The sequence below is a fragment of the Muntiacus reevesi genome, chromosome 7, assembly GCF_963930625.1.
Source record: "Muntiacus reevesi chromosome 7, mMunRee1.1, whole genome shotgun sequence".
In the NCBI taxonomy this organism is placed as follows: domain Eukaryota; kingdom Metazoa; phylum Chordata; class Mammalia; order Artiodactyla; family Cervidae; genus Muntiacus; species Muntiacus reevesi.
In genome coordinates, this window is record NC_089255.1 from 30,054,695 (window position 1) to 30,075,303 (window position 20,609).

Consider the following 20,609-nt stretch of genomic DNA (forward strand, 5'->3'; position numbering starts at 1 on the left):
TCAGAAGTAACAGAAGTAATATCAAAAGGTCCCTGAGATCTAAGGATTGTGGTTGAGATGGGAGGGAACTGAGAGAAAGTGGAAGTCTGGTAGTGAAGCCCCTGGTTACACTCAAGTAATGGGATAAATAATAATGCTTTTAACTAAGAGGGAAATACAGAAAAGGAGCAAATTTGCACAAAAAGATAATGAGGAAGTATTGAACTTGTTGAGTTTATCATGCCTATCATGAGCAACTAAATATCCAGGTCCTAGAGTATAGGCTCACTGTTGTGGCTCTAATCATCAACGTTTTTTTTTTTAAAGAAGCTAAGAAGGAACAGAAAGAGGGAGGGAGGAAGCCAAAAAAGAAGGGGTGGGGACAAAGGGAGAAAAATACTGAAAGAAGAACCATCAAGAATGGCTCTCAAGCTTGCAAGCAGTTGCAACCTATTTATCTTCAGGAAAATTGTTATTCTTTAACCCCTACCACAGTTTAGTCTCCTTCAGCAACAGCCTGCTTTATATTTAGAGAACTACCTTCCAACACTGGGTCTTGTTTTTCCCCCAAAACCACAGTAAATGTGGTTTCAGTAATTATGACTCAGTCTCTTGCCCCAATCCTGGCACAGGATCTAGACTTGTCATATCAAACAAAGTCATCTTCTCCCAACAACAATGGGTTCATGGATGATACAAGTCAAGCCACTGAATGACACTGAACCATAACTGCATTTTTCTTCCAGCTATTTGAGATTACCACTTTTCCTACTACGTATGGACTTCCCAGGTGGCACAATGGTAAAGAACCCATCTGCCAATGCAGGAGACACAAGAGATGCAGGTTCAACCCCTGGGTTGGGAAGATCCCCAGAGCTGTACATGACTGACTGTGTGGGCAGGTATTATCTTCAGGTCATTATCAGTAAATTCTCTTTTTATTTAAATCAGCTTAAACATGACTTTCTGCTCCTTGTAATCAAAAGAATCTTAACCAATATAAAGAGTAAAGTAGTAATTGATGTTTTCTAAAAATATTAAATTAAAATCCAGTTTAAAAAAATCAGTTATTCACAAGTCTATCAACAGGAAATATTCTATTGAAAAAAGAAAATTATTCATCTATTGTTGCATTCAAATTAAAACTATCCACTAAGTACTTTAAAATCATATTTAACATAATTAATACCAATATAAAATGCCTAATGCAAAAAGGAACATGAAAGAAGAAAAGTATCAAAGATTAGAAGAGGAAGATTGAAACTGAATATTCAACTTAGGGAAGAATATTAAATGAATTTCATTAGAATGAAATTAACACAGATTTCTGGATCAAGAGATTCCATTAAAATGAAAACAAAGTTATAACCTCTAAAAAACAAAGAAAACTGGGGGGCAGACATCAATGGAGTAGGGATTTCAATTAGATTCTTGAGTCAGAAAGCAGCAGAAGAAGGAACAATGACTGATAAATCAGCAGAGGAAGTTGTAACCCACAGTGTGTACAGGAGAGAGGAAAGCCAAGAAAGGAATTAAACAAGGCCGCACTATCCTGAGCTCCAGGTATAACAAGGATGAGGTGTGAAGCTGGAAAAACTCTAATCTCAAAAAAAGCATCTATTCAGCTTTCGCCTTGCCTTATTCTTACATATGAACAAGTAACCAAGACATTTGAGAAAAGCCTTCAACATGAAAGAGAAATAAACATGAGAAAATAGACCCCAAGGAAAACATGAATATTTCAGAGAATGAAATGTTTAAAGACTCTAATCTGTATTTTCAGATGGACATAAGGATGTTATTAATACATCTATAGAAGGAAAAAGAGGTTGTTATTAAAAAGGAACAATCAATAAACAAGTAAAGTTCCTGATTGCTATAATAAAAAGAAAATTTCAACAAGAAAGTAGGGTGTTTAAAAGGGAAACCTCACAGAATGTACAACAAAAAAATATAGAGATGGAAGATACAGGAGTAAAGACAAGAGACATGAAAATTCAAACTGGGAGGTCTAGAGTGTGATCAATTAGAGTACCAGCAAAAGAGAATCAAGAAGGTCAAAGGGAGTCAATTATCAAATAACGGGAGGACATTTTGCAGAGCCAACCTAACATTGCAATTCTATTGGCTCTGCCACTTTTGTATGTCAGGTTAGACAGCAGGTTCTCCTCTTTCTCTATCAAAACAAGAAAGCAGTAGCAGTTTTAGGTCTCATATCCACACACTGCTCTGCACAGAAGAAAACCTTGTCTTTTGCCAAAAATCCATCATCTTAGGGTTCTTCCTATGTGGTACAATGCAGATTAATAAAACCAACCCAACTAATGGCTACGGCCAGGATGCCATGCTGTGACTGGCTTTCACCTGGATTAATGCCATCCCTAAACAATTATTAGGAGAAAGAGGAAAGAGGTACGCTGTTACTTAATAGAAAACTGTAGAAAGGATACAGGGGAAGCCACTTTCAATGTCCAGTATGCTGCTGTGACATTTCATTACATCAAACATAAAGACACAATCACAAAAGACAACAGAGAAGAAAAACAAGTCAGCTAAAAAAGGAACAAATATCACATTAGCATGAAACTTCTCATCGCAAAATGCTAGAGGACCATGGAGCAGTGCCTTTAATGATTTGAGGAAAAGTGACCTTCATCCTAAAATATTAAATTTAATGGACAAACTAACCAAATATGAGGGTAGAATAAGAACATTTGCAAACTGCAAGGACTTGAAAGAAAACTGCAATTTCCTTCTCTAAGGGAATCTCTTAATGAAATTAGGGAATAAACCAAGAAAGAGGACAATATCAGATCCTGTAAGAAGTAGCTCCAGTTGAGAAAGAAAGAATATGTGATCCTTAAATATATTCTCTATAGAGTTATGGTATTTAGACATATCATGCAGGAACTATTGCATTGTTTTATGTGACTTAAAAGAAGACACCCACAGAATTTGAAAATTACTATATTTTTAGAGAATAATACAAGTTATCTATATGCCAAACTAACCCAGATGAGAATCAATTGATATTTTAATATTAAATAAATTTTAAGGAACAAAAGACTAGCTATATGAAAGCCAGATATTTTGCAAACAGCTTGAGATATATATATACACACACCTGTCATAATCACCTAACAATCCATAAGACATAAAGGCTTATTCCACTTCTATTAGCTTTCATGACTTCTACAAAATATTGATAGTTAGGAAACCTTTAATTCTGCAAATTCTTCCAAATCTTTCCTACTTCTTTTAAGCAATTAGTCAATTAAACTCTGTAAAAAACAAACATCTCCTATTCAAATATTAGCTCTAATATCTAGGGGTAAAAAGAGTTAACAAAGACAAAGTCTGACATACATATGAAAGTCACAAAACTACAACCTGTTATAAATAAATGTTTAAAATGAAAATGAATCTAAATGCTTTCAATTCATTAATATTCAAAGGATTAAAAAAATGCAATTCTACCTTTTTCTTAGAACAAGTGAAGACGAACTTGAAGAATTATAGCTCTCCTCAACTCGTTTTTTCCCATAATTACTCAATTATTCATCAGAATATGTAAGACCTCTACTGGAATCTTTGCACCAGTGTTTCATAAATGGATTTAACTATAAAAGCCTGGTTATACAATCTCTTCCATAAAATCAGTATATTTCTGATATTTATGTCCTTAAAATATCCTATAGTAAAATTAATATTTTTGCACAGGAAAAGAAGGAACATTTAGTCCCAGACAACTTGATAACATCTCTTTCAGCTATAGTTATAATTATCATGTATGAACTTCCAAAGCAGAAGTTGTCAAGATTTAACATTAGCATTAATTTATGTCATAACTGACGGTTACTATAAAGATAATGGCAAAGCATCCATTTCAACAAAGACAGAATGTATCAAAAGGGAAATTTCTTCTTAATTACTACTAATCAGTCCATTTTTAATTAAATTGATTAGTAATTTATTATCTTTCCCTTTCTCGGAAGGATGTTATTATCACAGTTTCTCCGAAGTTATCAGTTATCAGTGGTTTTTAAGCAACCTAATTACCTGTAGTATTGAGTCCTACCACTTGGTAATGTTGGTTTATGCTACAAACTTAGTACCTAGTTTCTTTGTACCATGAGAAAGAATTCTGAGAATGAAGAATTTGTGCTCAGTATTTCACACCTCAAAGTGAACGTTGTCAAAGTCTTAGTCGTCCACATGGAGAGAAGTGGAATTTCTTTTATGCCTTCTCTGTTGTTTGATAGGACTTTCCAGTTGGTTCAGTGGTAAGAAACCCACCTGCCAACACAGGAGACACAGGAGAGGTAGGTTTGATCCCTGGGTTGGGAAGATCCCTTGGAAGAGGAAATGGCAACCCACTCCAGTATTCCTGCCTGGAAAATTGCATAGACAGAGGAGCCTGGTGGGCTACAGTCCATAGGGTCGCAAAGAATTAGACATGATGATAATCAAAATAGTTGTTATTAGCATGAATATTCCCAGAAGGAAGAAATCAGGTCCCTGTGATTTCCTGTGAAAAGTATTTACCTTTTATGCTACCCATATCCAAACAGTAATTTTTTTTTCTAAATAGTAAATTATAGAATCATTCTTTCCCTATCAGTTTTGTTTTTTAAAGGGTAAATAAAAATAAGAGTGTTCTGTGTTGGAGAAGACTCGAGAGTCCCTAGGACTGCAAGGAGATCAAACCAGTCAACCCTAAAGGAAACCAGTCTTGAATATTCATTGGAAGAACTAATGCTGAAGCTGAAGTTTCAATATTTTGGCCACCTGATACAAAGAACGGACTCACTGGAAAAGACTCTAATGCTGGGAAAGATTGAAGGCAGGAGGAGAAGGGAATGACTGAGGATGAGATGGTTGGATGGCATCACCGACTCAATGGCCATGAGTTTGAGCAAGCTCCGGGAGTTAGTGATGGACATATAGAAGTCTGGCGTGTTCCAGTCCCTGGGGTCACAAAGAGTTAGACACCACTGAGCAACTAAACTGACCTGAACTGATGTAGCAAATAAGAGATATTTTCAAAGTGAAAAGAATTGAAGAGTTTCATCTATTTTTAAAATCAAAATTCTTAATTAATATTAGGCTTTGATCAGCATCAAATCTGAAGTATAGCACTAAAGTAGCTACTTGGGACTAGCAAATTTTTTCATGACAGGGGTTCATAACAGCTTCTGAAAAGCTTAACTTTTCTAAAGAATGAGAAAATAAAATGCAATGTCCCTTGGTACAAGAAGGGATAGAAATTTTCTTTCCTTTGTAAAAAAATATTAAGACATCAAGGAAATATTTGGTTTAAATTATCTATTTCACTAGCTACACCTTATATGAATTGCCTGTAGTTGACTGGATAAAATTCATATTTAAGAGTACTGAACTGTATTTAAATAGTTGACTATAATAAGAATAAAAAGATGACTGTTTAATATAAAAGGATATCTATTAATTAACATTTACTAAGTATACTGCCTATTAGATAGATGAGTCCCATACTTTCTCCCTCAGTTTTCCATATAGAGAAATTAAGAATGAATGCACAATTGCTGCAAACTCTTATATACAGAAACTTTAGTATTTAATTTATAAACCTCTTTCACTAACTTAAAGTAAGGCTCAGTCTCTCTTTCTTTAGGTCTATTTAAATTTCACCAAAGCAGAAAGATCTTTCTGGACCACTCACTGCCATCACTCATCATTACCTTGACTCCGCTTCATCTTTCTTCATAGTACTCTTCACCAGCACGCATATAATTTATGTATTTGCTTATTGACCTGTCTCCTACAGAGAAGTAAGCTCCAACAACACAAGACTTTTTCTGTCTGTTCATTGTCCTATCCCCGGTGCCTAGAACTACATATAATAAGGCATTCAAAAAAATATTTGCTAAAAACATGATTGAAAGCTCATCAGCTCCAAAATTCTAAGGAAAACTTGGGTAAATATCATTTGACAATTATCGGTGCCAGACTATATCAAAAATTCTATCTTTAAATAATATTTAATATAAAGGCATAGTAACAGTTTTCTAACTGAAAAGACAAAATGGCTTTTCAAAGAATAGTTGGGTTGCTTAGAGTTGTAAAATATTTATTATTAAATAATTCAGTAAATATAATTTACTAAATTACACACCAAACTCAGTAAATGTAATTAGTTGCTCTGCATACCTTAACAAGTTTCAAAAGCTCATAGAGATCTTCAACCTCATCACCTTCACATTTGGTGTACACTGGTCCCGTATCCATGCTCTTTCCCCTTATGGTACGGCGATAGAGGGGAAGAGCCATTGCTTCTGCATACAAATCAATGGCATGATGACCCACTGTCTGATACATGTAGCTATCCAGTTCATCTGACCCCACTGCAACAAATAAAGGGAAATAATCAAACAGAACGAAAGACAGTGGATTTGAAAGTCCACCTGAGTTTCATAGCCTATAGAGCAGTCAACACAATTTGATTCCAAAATTATCAATAAGAACAAAAATATTCAAACAGATAAGTCACATGAAACTTTTTAGTGATACAAATGAACTTAGAAATATACTGGAATAGGCTTTTTGATTTCTTTACTCTATTTTTTAGAAAAAAGAATCATGAATATACATAAAGCAAAGATATTCATCACAGCATTTTTTATAATACCAATAGATTAAAATTATAGTATAGTCACATAATACTATGCAGCTATTAATATAATTTTGAAGAAGAGTATTTTCTAAAGTATGTTCTGCAGAATAGAAATCCCATGAGATATTATTAAGTACTAGATGAAAAAATAAAGGATTCTGTGGGCAAATGAATTTATATAAAAAATGAGGATAAACCAGATTAAATAGGTGTTTTAACTGCAATTCTTCCTAGGCTAAGCAGCTTTAAGATGCTCTAACAAGGCGAGAGAGTGTGAATTATCTCTCAAATTTATCTATCTATACAAAACTTACATTTTCGTAGGGTATTTGTGTTGCACAGACAATATCTAGAAATGCTGTGGTAGAATATTAATGACAAGGAAGGTGTTAGAAAATATTTTTAAGCTTTTAAAAAGTTACAAAACAATGTTTGACACATATGTGTGTATCTGTGTGTATACGTGTATATATGCATATATGCCAAGCAGATCTAGTCTTTCCACTGAATGTGAAAGAATTCTATCAAAAGGCATGAAAAATTATATTGTAAGGGCCTTCAATAATCAAAATTGCCACCGGATGCTATCAGATTTTGGCTCACACAACAGATTGGCCTCCACGTACTCATACTATTATTATAAATCTGTCTAGTCCTGGTTTCAGTAGGAAGGAGAGGTATAGCCTTTAAAGTAACCTAAAAATCTCTTAGAGTACCTTCATCTCAAATTTAAACCAGATCTTTAAATGTATTAGCTTTAAAGACAATTAATACAATCGAATTAATATATTTAAATAACTTTGAGTTTCTCAGCCAGAAACTTCCTGATGTTAGCAAAATAATTACATTTTACTGAATTCAAAAACCTAGATGACAATTTTCCTTTAAGGCTCCATTTAGTCCCAACCACAATGTAACTTTTATTAATGGAAGCTAGATAACAACAATAGTATGAGATCAAATAAAACCAAAAGGCTCCACTGTTGCCTGAAGCACCTCAATTAACATACCACAAACGTTCCTACTACAAATTTAAAGAGATAGCTTTGTGAATTTTATGCCAAATTCACATTTATCCCCACTATGGGGATAAACTCTTTTCCAGACTACCCACTGAAAACTCAGTGCTATGATTTAGTTTAACCAACTTTATACCAGAGTCATCTCTACCAGTCATTCCTTGTTAAGATTCCTTTTACATGTTTGGGGGAGGAAAAAAAGCCAGTCAATGAATCATTCAATAATCATCAAATCCTGTTGATTTTAAATCAAGATTAGCTAAACTCTCCATCTACCAACCCACAGCCATCTATTCTCTTCCATTACAATGAGAGTGCAGCTGATTTCCACCAGCTTTTAGTTTGTAATATTCCAATTCCATTTACTACTAAATCCTTTCTCACTTACAATATTCTAGGGCTTCCCTGGTGGTTCAGCTGGTAAAGAATCCACTTGCAATGCAGGAAAACCGGGTTTGATCCCTGGGTTGGGATGATCCCTTGGAGAAGGGAATGGCAACCTCCAGTTCTTGCCTGGAGAGTCCCATGGACAGAGGAGCCTTCCACTAAGAGGCATAATTTAAAGACATAATTTGCTTGTCATCTTACCCACCCTGCTAGTGAATCTTAAGCACAAGAAAGATTATAAAGATGATTCGAAGCAGGATTTTTCAACTTTATAGTGGTTCAAAAGCAATACACATTAAATAAAAATTGTACTTCAAATTTTGAATTGTTATCTTTTCCCAGACTAGTGATACATGGTCCATACTCTCTGTGATACTGGGCAGCAGTAGATAGCCACAGCTCCCAGGCAACAATATGATCAAGACAGTAAACAACTGATACACTTAAAAGCCATTCTGTACCCATACAACCATTCTGTTTTTCAGTTCCACACACTACAGAATTCAATAAACTACATAAGATATTCAACACTTTATTATAAAAGAAACTTCATGTTAGATGATTTTGCCCTACTGTATGCTAATGTAAGTGTTCTAAGCGGAGTTAAGGTAGGCTAGGCTAAGTTATCATGATCAGTAGGTTGGGTGTATTAAATGAATTTTCGACAGGACATTTTCAACGAATGAATTTCAACCTAACCACACTGTAAGTCAAAATCTGTACATCAGTGATTCAGTAGAAGGGAACTATAACTATTCATGTAGAAAAGTTGAAGACAAGATAAAAACTCCACGGAGTCAAATTACATCAAGCATGTATTATATAAACAATCTTCTTTTTAAATACCAACACCTCTAAAGATAGAAAGCTTAAAAAATTACTTGCCTGACTGGCCACAAAAGATAAGAAAATTCTTTCCTTAAGTAACAGAATACAACCTGCAAGGAAATTCTGCTGCTTCTTTTATAATACAGAAGTTGTAGTATAGTTCCCACTCACCCTTAAAAGAATTTTCTCTTCATTATTTAAAGTCAGAAAGAGGAGGTCGCTTTCTAAACATACCACTTTGAAAATGCTATTATTATTAATCATCAGAAACCCATACAATATCCAAAGTGTATGTTTACACCTGACCCTCCACAGGACCTTCACAGGACCTGTTCTACTTCCTCCTATAAAATACTTCTAATCTCTATATTCCCACTTCACTTCAAGCATTACTTGGCTCTTAATCAGAGAAGGAAAGAAAACTCAGATAACCACTTGCCCTTGCAGGGTTAATTCTAGTTAGTTCATTATTCATCTGTCAATCAATAAACCTTGAGTGAATGCCTACCAGGGGCACAGAGTTGTCCCAAGTACTGAGGAACAATTAAAGGAATATAGAAGATATGACCTCTCCTCTCAAGAAGTTTAAAAACAATCTATTTGGGCATTAAAAAAATAAATAGAAAACAACTGTAAAATGATATACAAATAAAAATTCAATATGCCAGCAGCACTGAAGAAGGAAAGAAGGAAGGAAGGAAGAAGAATATCTAGTGCAAGATTCAGATTTAACTGGCTTCCCTGATAGCTCAGATGGTAAAAAATCTGCCCGCAACCCAGGTTCAATCCCTGGGTCAGGAAGATCCTCTGGAGAAGAGAATGGCTACCCACCCCAGTATTCTTGCCTGGAGAATTCCATGGACAGAGGAGCCTGGTAGACTACAATCCATAGGATTGCAAAGAGTCAGACTTAACGAAACAACTAACACTCACTTTTACTCACTCAGAATAAACTAAATTTATTGGGGACCTACTTCACGCCAGGAATTATTAGTGTTTTTGCATATAATATAATTTAATTAATCCTAAAATAATAGTAGAGTAAAAGCATGGAATCTTAAAAGAAGCTGAGTAAAGGGGATGATAAAAAGATCTTAGTAGAAAAGCAGTAATCGAGTTAGACAAGTTTAATCTCCCTCTATTACATTTCAACAGTTAATATCTATGGTTGCATGGGTATAATAAAAGAGTATAAAAAGCAAATCAATGAATATTTTTCTTTTATTTAAAAGTCTGATGGGAAAAAATATATAATTATGTGAGGTGATGGATGTAAAGTAAACTTGTTGTGCATATATGTGTATATTATATACATCTATATAAAATCACTGTTATACACATAAAATCAATACAGTATTATATATCAATTATATCTCAATTAAAAAAAAAAAGATTTTGTTGGTTGAACTGTGTCACTCCCAAATTCTTGGAGTAAAGTCCTAACATCTAATACCTCAAAACGTTACCTTGTTTGGGAATAGAGTCATTGAAGATGTAGTTGGTTAAAATGAAGTCATTAGAGTGAGCCCTTCACCAAATATGACTGGTGTCCATATTAAAAGAGGAAATTTGGATACCAACATGGACACAGAGAAAAAACAACATCTAAATGGAGAAATTTCATTGGAGAAAAACTGAAAAAAGTAGCTAAAATAAGGTCTGTGGATTATTTGCAGATGTCATTATTACCATAGATGAATAAAAAGTGGAAATGTATTGTTCAATGGTTTTCTCAAGTATCACACATTTAGTTTACATCTAAGATGGCTAAACTGAATGCTTTTAGTAACAAAGTGTATGTATTATCATTTATTCACATATATCTTACTTTCCAAGCTCCAAAGAGTTGTATGTTATTTACCCGTGCATTGCCAACAACACTTGGAAAAGTGTTGTAGTGGAACAACAGTGCACTCTGAGGTAAGAGGATTCAAGTGTCAGCTCTACAAGTTTGTATTAGCTATTTTACCTTGGACAAAATTATAAAACTCAAAGCTTCAGTAACTTTGCCTAGGAGTAAATTTCTAGGAGTTCTTAGGAGGATTAAAGATTACATAATTGAAAACACTTAGCACAGAATGTAGCATCTAAACAGTGCTAAAGATATGAGTTCCCATTAATTGCATATTGTATATAAGACAATGCAATTATGAGGCTGGAATTTCAGTCATTTAGAGAAACTTCCAATATATGTACACACTTACCTTGGTTTTCCGCAGGTCTTAGATTTGCTAAAGCAACAATCTGATGCCCAGCAGCAACACACTGCATCATATTGTAACAGCTATCCTTCCCACCACTAAAAAAATAAATAGATAAGGAGACAAATAAATATCAGGTTACTGACTGTTATTTAACATAGTCTCATTATGCATCAAAATAAAACACATTATTTTTTTCAGCTTTTCAGAATATTTGAGGGACTTATTTTGCAGTAGAATGTGTAATTTCCACAGCATATGCAACTGATCAAAGGAATCAGAATATCTTAAGTTGCTACTCGCAAGGGCTTATGAAATTACATGCCATCATAACAAAGATTATGCTAAAATGGTAACTCTTTGGTTTTTGATAGTGGTTTTGCTTTAATATATAAAGTGTTTTGCAAATAAAAAATGATTTAATTTTACATTCCAGTTGAACACATTATATATACTTCTCAGATGAAATTTTCTATGAAAAAGTATAAAAAGTACCTGTTCTCTCCCACTTTGAGAATGCTAATGATGGTCACCAACACCAATTAAAGGATCAAATTAAAGATCTGAGATCCAGTCAAATGACAAAGTTTGACACACTTGGTGGGTTCAAATTCTGTAGAGGTTGAAATCTAAAAGCTGAATTACCCTGATAAAGTTAAACATTAGTACTATAAGTACTTCAGCTTTCAACCATCACCACATTCGATGGCAGGATAAGGCCTGAGGAACTTCTAAATTCTGGTACCAAATCTATCTAAGGCAAATCACTTACTCAAGACCAGTGTTAGTTCATCATTAACAAGGTTGAATTGCAACCAATATACTATTTTGGTTAAATACTCTACTGCTCCTCTCTATGCATGTTTCTTCTTTTTTAAAAATCATTGTCTCCCTCCCTTTGTTTTATTCCTGTTTCCTTTCATTCTAATCTTTGCTTAAAATCTGCAAATGTATCCCCAGACAATGTTTAGACCTACTCATTAGCAAAGAAACTAAGAGACTGATTATCCTAGAAGCTGACCCTTTTGCCTTTTTAGTTCCCAGCACTTGTCAGCCTCTACTACATTCTGAGGGCTTCCCTGATAGCTCAGTTGGTAAAGAATTGGCCTGCAATGTGGGAGACCCTGATTCGATTCCTAGGTTGGGAAGATTCCCTGGAGAAGGGAACTGCTACCCACTCCAGTATTCTGGCTTAGAGAACTATACAGTCCATGGTGTCGCAAAGAGTCAGACATGACTGAGAGACTTTCACTTTCACCACATTCTGAGGGCTTCCAAGGTAGCACAGAGGTAAAGAATCCCCTGCTAATGAAGGAGCCTCTGTTTGATCTCTGGGTCAGGAAGATCCACTGGAGAAGGAAATGGCAACCCATTCCAGTATTCTTGCCTGGGAAACCCCATGGACATAGAGACCTGGTGGGTTAAGTCCATGGGGTTGCAAAAGAGTCAGACATGTCTTAGCAACTAAACGACAATAACCATATTCTGATCAGTAACAACAGTTTTTCCTGAACTTCTCAAGGGGAGGGAAATTGCAAAGGGCAAAGTGAAGTTACATATCACACTCTCATCCCTCAGATTCTGATATTCCCATAAGTATATCTTGCACAACTTCTCCTATTGAACCTGGTTGTTTGATTTCTGCAGGATGTAATGATCTAATTCTTTAGAATATTTAGAATATTAAAGACTAAAGGGTATATATCCTAAATCAGAACTTGGCCTTTTATTTTAAAATATGCTAAGATCTCAAATATGATTCTAAAATAGTATTTCCCAAACTGTGCCCTGTGGGTAGCCGTTCCCTTCTCCAGGGGATCTTCCCAACCCAAGTATCAAACCCAGGTCTCCGGCATTGCAGGTGGATTCTTTACCAGTTGAGTCACCAGGGAAGCCCAAGAATACTGGAGTGGGTAGCCTATCCCTTCTTCAGGGGATCAAACCCAGATCTCCTGCATTGCGGGCAGATTCTTTACCAGCAGAGATACACGGGAAGCCCCCTGTGGGACAACAGTGTCCAACAAATGCTCTAAGAACATAAGCTTTTCAAGGTCAAATTAAGTTTGGAAAAGGCTGAGTCCCTTACTCACTTCTTAGAACATCACAGAATACATAACATATGTTAGGGGAGACATCCTACAGAAGATCAGAAGTTTATTTCCCAATTCTGGAATACTAAGCTAAGTTACTCACTGTGCTTGGGTCTATATGCTTTGTTATAAAATTAGAGAATGGCCTAACTAATCCTCAAGGTGCCATTCAACTGTAAAATTAAATGACGCAATCTTTTATGTATTAGGAAAATAATGTTCTTCATGGTCTAAAGATATGTAAGAATATTGGTTTCACTTATTCCCTAGAATGCACACACATATCTCATCTCTTAGTGCACCCACATACACACACTAAACATACTTATTACAAGTAGATTCATAGTATTAAATTAAAATCCAAAAGTGTATGTGCATACAAATGTATATATGTATTATGTATGCATTCACATTCATATTGGAGAAGGAAATGGGAACTCACTCCGGTACTCTTGCCTGGAAAATCCCACGAACGTAGGAGCCTGATAGACTACAGTCCATGGGGTGGCAAAGAGTCAGACACGACTGGGCAACTTCACTTCACTCACTTCACTCACTTCATACTTTATCAAGGAAATGGCAACCCACTCCAGTATTCTTGCCTGGAGAATCCCATGGACAGAGAAGCCTGGCGGGCCATGGTCCACTGGGTTGCAGAGAGTTGGACATAGCTGAAGTGACTAAGCACGCACGCACGCACATTCATATGTACATATTATATTCTGTACTCCAACTTAGAGCATATCTTCCAACATTTATATAGATCTTACATTTTAGCAATAATTTTCCAACATTGCTTCTTTAAAAAAGTAACTAGTTTTATTATAAAAGTAAAATATGCACACAATATTTAGTGTAATAAATTATACCAATTTTCTTCTCTCTTTCCCTCCAACATTTCTGAGACTAGTTAAATGTCTTACTTGAATGGTTAAACTTTTGGTTAACTGCATGTGGATGTGAATTACTCATTTCCTGGACTGCTTTTTATTCTTACTGATCTATATCAACTGAAGCTCATTCATAATACTGAAAGCTTAATCATTCAGTTTACAGAAGAAATTCATTGTATAAAAATAATTATTTTGGCACTACAGTCTAGTATCTTAACAATGGCACTGAAGTAAAAGATGTTATATCAAGAGTTCTAAGCGGGTCACACTGCTTTCAGTCAGTATTAGTTTCCTAAGGCACTGAACAAAGATTTTCATGAAATCTTCCAGGTTGCATGGCTGCATGCAACTCACTCTACATCGATCCAATTCTCATCAAACAAACGTTCAAGCAGTTTAAATTCCCTTTTGCATGTTGTTATTTTGTTTCCTTTTGTTTCAGTTCACAGAACTAGTATGGAGCCATTTAAACTGACCAGCCTTTGGTCGTCATAGACACCTAAACATGATGGGTTACTATAGATTTCAAACTCTTTTTGAAATGTGGAGTATGTTACCATAAAGTCACTTTTCTAAACGCAATGAGTCTCCAAAGCAATGGCAGCTGGATCTAGGATAAAACAGGATGATTCCATCTCTATCCTCGACACCAAGCTAAAGCAGATCCTCGTCAGAAGCAGTCCAGTCACTACTGGAACGCAGAAGAGGGAGAGGTGGTCTTTTGTGAGAGGGGGCGGGGCTGGTAGCAACCTCGGGAATAAGGCTGAGCCGGAGGACCCGCAGAAAGATAGGATCCTGAGAAGAAAACGAAGAGAAAAGGGTAGGGGACACTAAGTGGCGTCAAGTGCTGCCTCTCAAACGCCAGACAGCTTTTGAGAATCCGACCCAGGTCCGGGTCAGACTAACTAAACGCTCTGGCGGTGAGTCCCAGGCATCAGTAGTTTAAAACGTAAATCCAATTTGAACCCAAGTCTGAAGTCCATACGACCAGGGAGGCGGCGAAGGGCAGAGAGGATGTACCAGCCCAGGGCCTGGGACCCAGCAGGCTGTAGCCCGAAGGCTCCGCCTCTTCCTGCGGCCAGGAGGAGCCGCCGAGCCCGCGAGGAGCGGCTCCTGCACGGGCACCGCCCGATCGGCGGCGGCGGCGGTTCCCGCCCGGTCAGTCGAAAAGTACTAGAGGCTGACAGGGAAGAGGAAGGCAGCGCGGACGCCGCGTTACCTGATCAGAGCTGCGACCCTCATGCTGGGCGCAGTGCGCGTGCGTGAGGCGAGCGCGGGAGGGAGCCGGGAAGTCGCCGCCGTTGCCGTCGCCCCCGCCGTGACGTGCCCGGGGCCTCAAGCGCCTGTTCGCCCCGCCGCCTGTCAGCAACCGGCGCAGCCGCCCGTGCGGCGGCCAGAGGGATACCTGGGCGCGGAGCACGCGTCACTTGGCGCCTAGTCCGTGAGTCACGGATGTCGCGTCCCCGGAAAAGAACGCTGTTCAGGCGCGGCCTAACCACCTAAGTGAGGGCACTGAAGCTGCCTGGGAAGGGCAAGGCCTGCATCGCAGAGCTGGGCTCGGGGGCACTGGATTTGTTTGGGTAGGAAAACGTTCAAAGTCACTTACGCTACCACTCGAAACACTTGTGGACGAACAAAGGGAAAGTACTTTGGTCTTTACTAACTCAGCCACCCATCTAAAAGAACCGAACCCTTCAGTTTTTTAGGTTTGATCTCCTCAGTACCCCAAACTTCCTTCTGGAGCTATTCCCAGGACCGCTAGGCTCCCTGGGCTTTGGTCACTCTGTGATAAAGAGGCTAGGAAGCTGATTAAGGCTTGATTACCAAAGACCAGCAGCCTTGCAGAAGGAAATTCTAGCTTCTAAACTTTTTCGCCAGGTATTCGTTGAGTGCCTTTCAGGTAGCTGGCTGTTTCAGGGTTTTGTGTTTCAGGAAGGGGACCTCTATCCAGGGCCTGAGAATGAGCTCTTGTCTAACTCTGGAAGTGAACTGTCTGAGGAGACACAGGTATGGACAAAGCAAGAGAATTTATTGTGAAGGGGTGCCCCTGCGCAGAGCAGAAGGGCAAGGGAGCCCAGAAGGACTGCTCTGCCACCGTGGTTGCAATCTCAGGCCTTATGTTGATGGGGTTAGTTTCCTGGTTGTTTCTGGCCAATCACTCTTGACTCAGGATCCTTCCTGGTGGCATGCACGTTGCACAGCCAATATGGATTCCAGTGAAGAGGATTCTGGGAAGTTGGTAGGACATATGGTGTCTCCTTTTGAACTTTCCCAAATTCTTCCATCTTGTTAGTTCCTTGTTTCTTACCAGAAAGTGACCTAAGTTACTGTGGTGCCTGGCCAGGGTGGATGGTTTTAGTCAGTTTCCCCTAATACTTGGGATGCATCCATAAATAAAATAAAAATCGCTTATGTCCCACTTTACTCCTGTGGAGTGTATGTGGAGGTGGGGAGGTGCAATGTTCTGCTAAAAAGTTACATAGTATATTAAAAGAAAAGTAGTGCTGTATGAAAAAGAATAGAGTTTGACAGGAATCAAGAAGGTGAGGGACCAGTTGCCAACTTGAAGAAAAGTCAACTGTGTAAGTAACTTGTCATACTCTAGGCAGAAGAAGGGCTTCCCTGGTGGCACAGGGACTCTGCTGCAATGCAGGAGACTTAGGTTTAATCCTTGGGTCAGGAAGATCCCCTGGAGAAGGCAATGGCAACCACTCCAGAATTCTTGCCTGGAGGATTCCATGGACAGAGAAGCCTGGCTTGCTACAGTCCATGGTGTTGCAAAGAGTCAGACACAACTGAGTGACTAACACACACACATGTGTGCACACACACACACACAGAGAAGAAAAAACTAGAGCCAAGACTTTAGATGCATTATGTGTCTGTGGAAAAACAAGGCTAGCCAGTGTTGCTGAAGCAGCCCAGAAAAGTGCGAAAAGAGTTTCTAGTGATGGAGGAAGGAGCATCATATTATTGATACCAGCCGGTGTTCTTGGCTTGCCCGATCAATAGAAATTGATAAGAGGTCAGACAAGAACTTCAGGCAAACAGAGGACAGTGAAAACAAATAACAGATTCCCTTGCTCACTCCTGGAGGCAGGGAAAGAGTTGGTTCCTTATACAAGGTGAGGGTAGCGGTGTGTCCAGAAGTCATATTGGAGGGGTGGTTTGGGTGACTGAGGTGGTTTGCCCACTTCTTTAGGGGGCTTCCTAGGTGGCACTAGTGGTAAAGGACTTGCCTGCCAATGCAGGAGAATTAAGAGTGACAGGTTCAATCCATGGGTCCAGAAGATATCCTGGAGGAGGAAATGGCAACCCACTCTAGTATTCTTGCCTGGAGAATCCCATAGACAGAGGAGCCAGGTGAGCTATAGTCCATAGGATTTCAAAGAGTCTCACATCACACAACTGAAGCGATTTAGCATGCACACACCACTTCTTTAGTAGTGTTGGGGCTTCCCATGTGGCACAGTGGTAAAGAATCCTCCTGCCAGTTCAGGAGACATAAGTGATGTGAGTTTGATCTCTGAGTCAGGGAGATTGCCTGGAGTAGGAAATGGCAAATGACTTGTTAAGTGCAGGGAGCATACACAGTACCCTCCTCCTTTTGCTCCCAACACCTTGTGTTTGTGCCCAGTTCTTCAGAAGTGGTAGTTAGAATATTTTTGGTCTTTTTGTATCTTGTATACTTCTCATGAAAGCATTTATTTTTAGTCCCTTAAAGTTTCTTTGTATTTTGTTCCTGGAGAGATGTTTGTTCAGGTGTAAGCACTGTAGCAAAGGGTCCCAGGTCCCAGCCTGTCTCATATTACCAATCCTTTTGTTAGGGGGAGCACACTGACTGAAACTACCACTCTGGCCAGGTACCATGGTAACTATTTGCATGAGTTGTTTTACAACAGGAGATCCTGGTAAGTATCACAGAACTAATAAGCCACCACCAACTGGAAGAGTTCAGGAAAGGTCAAAAGGAGACACCACGTGTCTGACCACCTCCCAGAATCCTTCTTGCTGGCATCCATCTTGGCTGAACAAGGTGTGCACCACCAGGATGGACTCTGAGTCAGAATGATTGACTAAAGATGACTCAGAAACTAACCCCATCACCATAAAACCCAAGACTGCAGAACAGTCAGTTCTCCTGGGTTTTCTTACCCTAACTGCACCGGCAACCTTCCCCAATAAAATCTTGCTTTGTCAGCACATGTGTCTCCTTGGACAATTCATTTCCGAGTGTTAGATAAAAGCCCAGTTTTGGGCCCTGAAAGGGGTCCCCCTTCCTGCAACACTTTCAAGTTAGGCTCTAACAAGGGTCCTCCTGCCTGGTTCTACTCAGTAGCAAAGCAGAGCTTTGTTGTTGTTCAGTCGCTCAGTCATGTCCTACGCTTTGTGACCCCTGGTACTGTAGCCTTCCAGGCTCCTCTGTCCATAGGATTTCCCAGGCAAGAATACTGGACTGGGCTTCCTTACCCTTCGGTCAAAGAATGGAGAGATGTGAGTTCTAGAAGAACAAACTCTCCTCCACAGGCCGTGGGCAGGGCTGCTTTATGTGGTTTTTGTCAACAGGAAGAGGCACAATTGTGTTGTTCAGGGTATTGTATTGTTCAGCACTTAAGTCCTGGGATGTCAGATGTAGCAGTTCTGCACTAGAACTCTAATCCATGTTTTAGGGGCAAAACCTCTACACAGATCCCCTATAGTAAGTGAAACTAAACACAAAAGAAATTGGACCTGGACACCTAGATTTCATCTTATTTTTTTCATGGAATCTCGTGTGCTTTGCCAGTGACATAGGCTCTTGTAGGCCACTGAGGACTTTGTCTTTCATACTAAGGAAGTGAGTGGCCTTTGCAGCATTTTGAACAGAGGTATGACTTAAAACATTGAAAGGATGACCCTGGGCTGTATTGAGAATACAGCTATTAGGAGGATTTTGCAGTAAGCCTGGAGAGAAATGATGGGGCCTGGAATCAGGGTGGTACTGGTGATTTGGATGAGAAGTGGGAAGGTTCTGGCTCTGTTTTGAAGGTAGAGCTAATAGAGTCACATGAGCTAAATATGGAATGTGAGTGGAAGAAAACCATGAAGGATGATGCCAATTGTTATGAATTAAATAAATAAATATATACGGAACTTGTACCCAGTATATAGTAAGCATTCAATTTTATTATACTATAATGTTCTCAGCTATCCAGGTGGCCAGTGGGAAAGAATTCACCTGCCAAGCAGAAGACTGATTCAATCCCTGGGTCAGGACGATCCCCCAGGGAAGGAAACAGCAACTCACTCTAGTATTTTTGCCTGGAAAAGCCCATGGACAGAGGATCCTGGGAGGCGACGGTCAGTCCATAGGGTCACAAAGAGTTGGCCACAACTTAGTGACTAAACCACCACCACCATGATGTTTTCATTAACTCTACTACTCTTACTATGGGTGACTAGAGCAGTGGTAGTCTGCATACCAATTTCAGCATCTAAAATGCAGTTTTAAAGTTGTGTGATTGTGGACACTTATTAAATGAGCCAAATATTTAAGGAGCTAGCAATGTAGTTGGAGAGATATGACAAATGCATAAAACAAATATTCACAATACAAGAGGGCATATTTTAAAAGCAACAAGCTATGTAATGCATATGGCAAGAGTTCCATGAGTTGAATCCATAGGATAAATTCTAGAAAAAGACTTGGATGATGGGTAGAAATGAACAAGAGGACTAGGTGGACCTTACAAACAAAGATAAAGGAGTTCAGAGCATGTCAACCCCAAATATGCCATTTTGACATATTGATTATTTTAAACTAAGGGCACTTGAGAAATAGCAGGTGCAAGAAGGGCAATCTGACCTCCTTTTTATTTCTGAAAGCAGGAGATAAAAGCCCAGCGTAGAAAATGCTTTCTCTGTACTTGGGAGGGGAAAGACATTCTCATTGCAACAACAATCCATTTGTCAATAAGCAGGCTGCCAAAGGGCTTCCCAGGTGGCTCAGTGGTAAAGCATCCACCTGCCAATGCAGGAGACATGGGTTTGATCCCTGGGTTGGGAAGATTCCCTGGAGAAGGAAATGGCCACCCACTCCAGTATTCTTGCCTGGAAAATCCAGGGAGCTGGTGGGCTACAGTCCATGGGGTTGCAAAAGAGTAAGACATAGTGACTAAAACAACAATTTGCCAAAACTTCAAGAGAAGTTGGCTTAGCCAGAACCCTATATGCATATGTTCTACATGGATAGTGTAAAGGTAGCAGCAGCCCAGTCAATGTCAACAAATTAAATTTTATATCAGTATAGTCTAAATTGATACTTTTTATACTATATTGAAATGACTTGCCCAAGATTTACCATTCAAAGCCATTGTGAGCTCACTTCCTACAATCTCAAACTATTATAAATCATTATGGATTAGTTTGCAGAGCCAACAAAATAGGTGAATGGAAAACTGGCTTTAAAAAAATCTCAGTTCCTTGCCAGTTTACTTAGGGGAAACTCTCATAGCCAAACACTGTTGCTGGTAATAAGAAGTTGCAAGCTGTCACTGAATTCTGCTTCCTTGGCAGCACAT

General features: G+C 38.6%; 1 protein-coding gene across 1 annotated transcript in view; it reads right to left on the bottom strand.

Moving 5' to 3' along the window:
• Window positions 1-15,466, bottom strand: part of DPH6 (diphthamine biosynthesis 6) — a 195,740-nt gene extending 180,274 nt beyond the window's left edge. Inside the window, exons 1-3 of the mRNA XM_065940945.1 lie at window positions 15,269-15,466; window positions 11,070-11,164; window positions 6,169-6,362 (exon numbers count right to left, since the gene is read on the bottom strand). Of these exons, the coding sequence (XP_065797017.1) occupies window positions 6,169-6,362; window positions 11,070-11,164; window positions 15,269-15,291 (312 nt within the window). The 5' untranslated portion in view covers window positions 15,292-15,466. The remainder of the gene's footprint in view (window positions 1-6,168; window positions 6,363-11,069; window positions 11,165-15,268) is intronic.
• Between the last annotated feature and the right edge of the window lie 5,143 nt (window positions 15,467-20,609).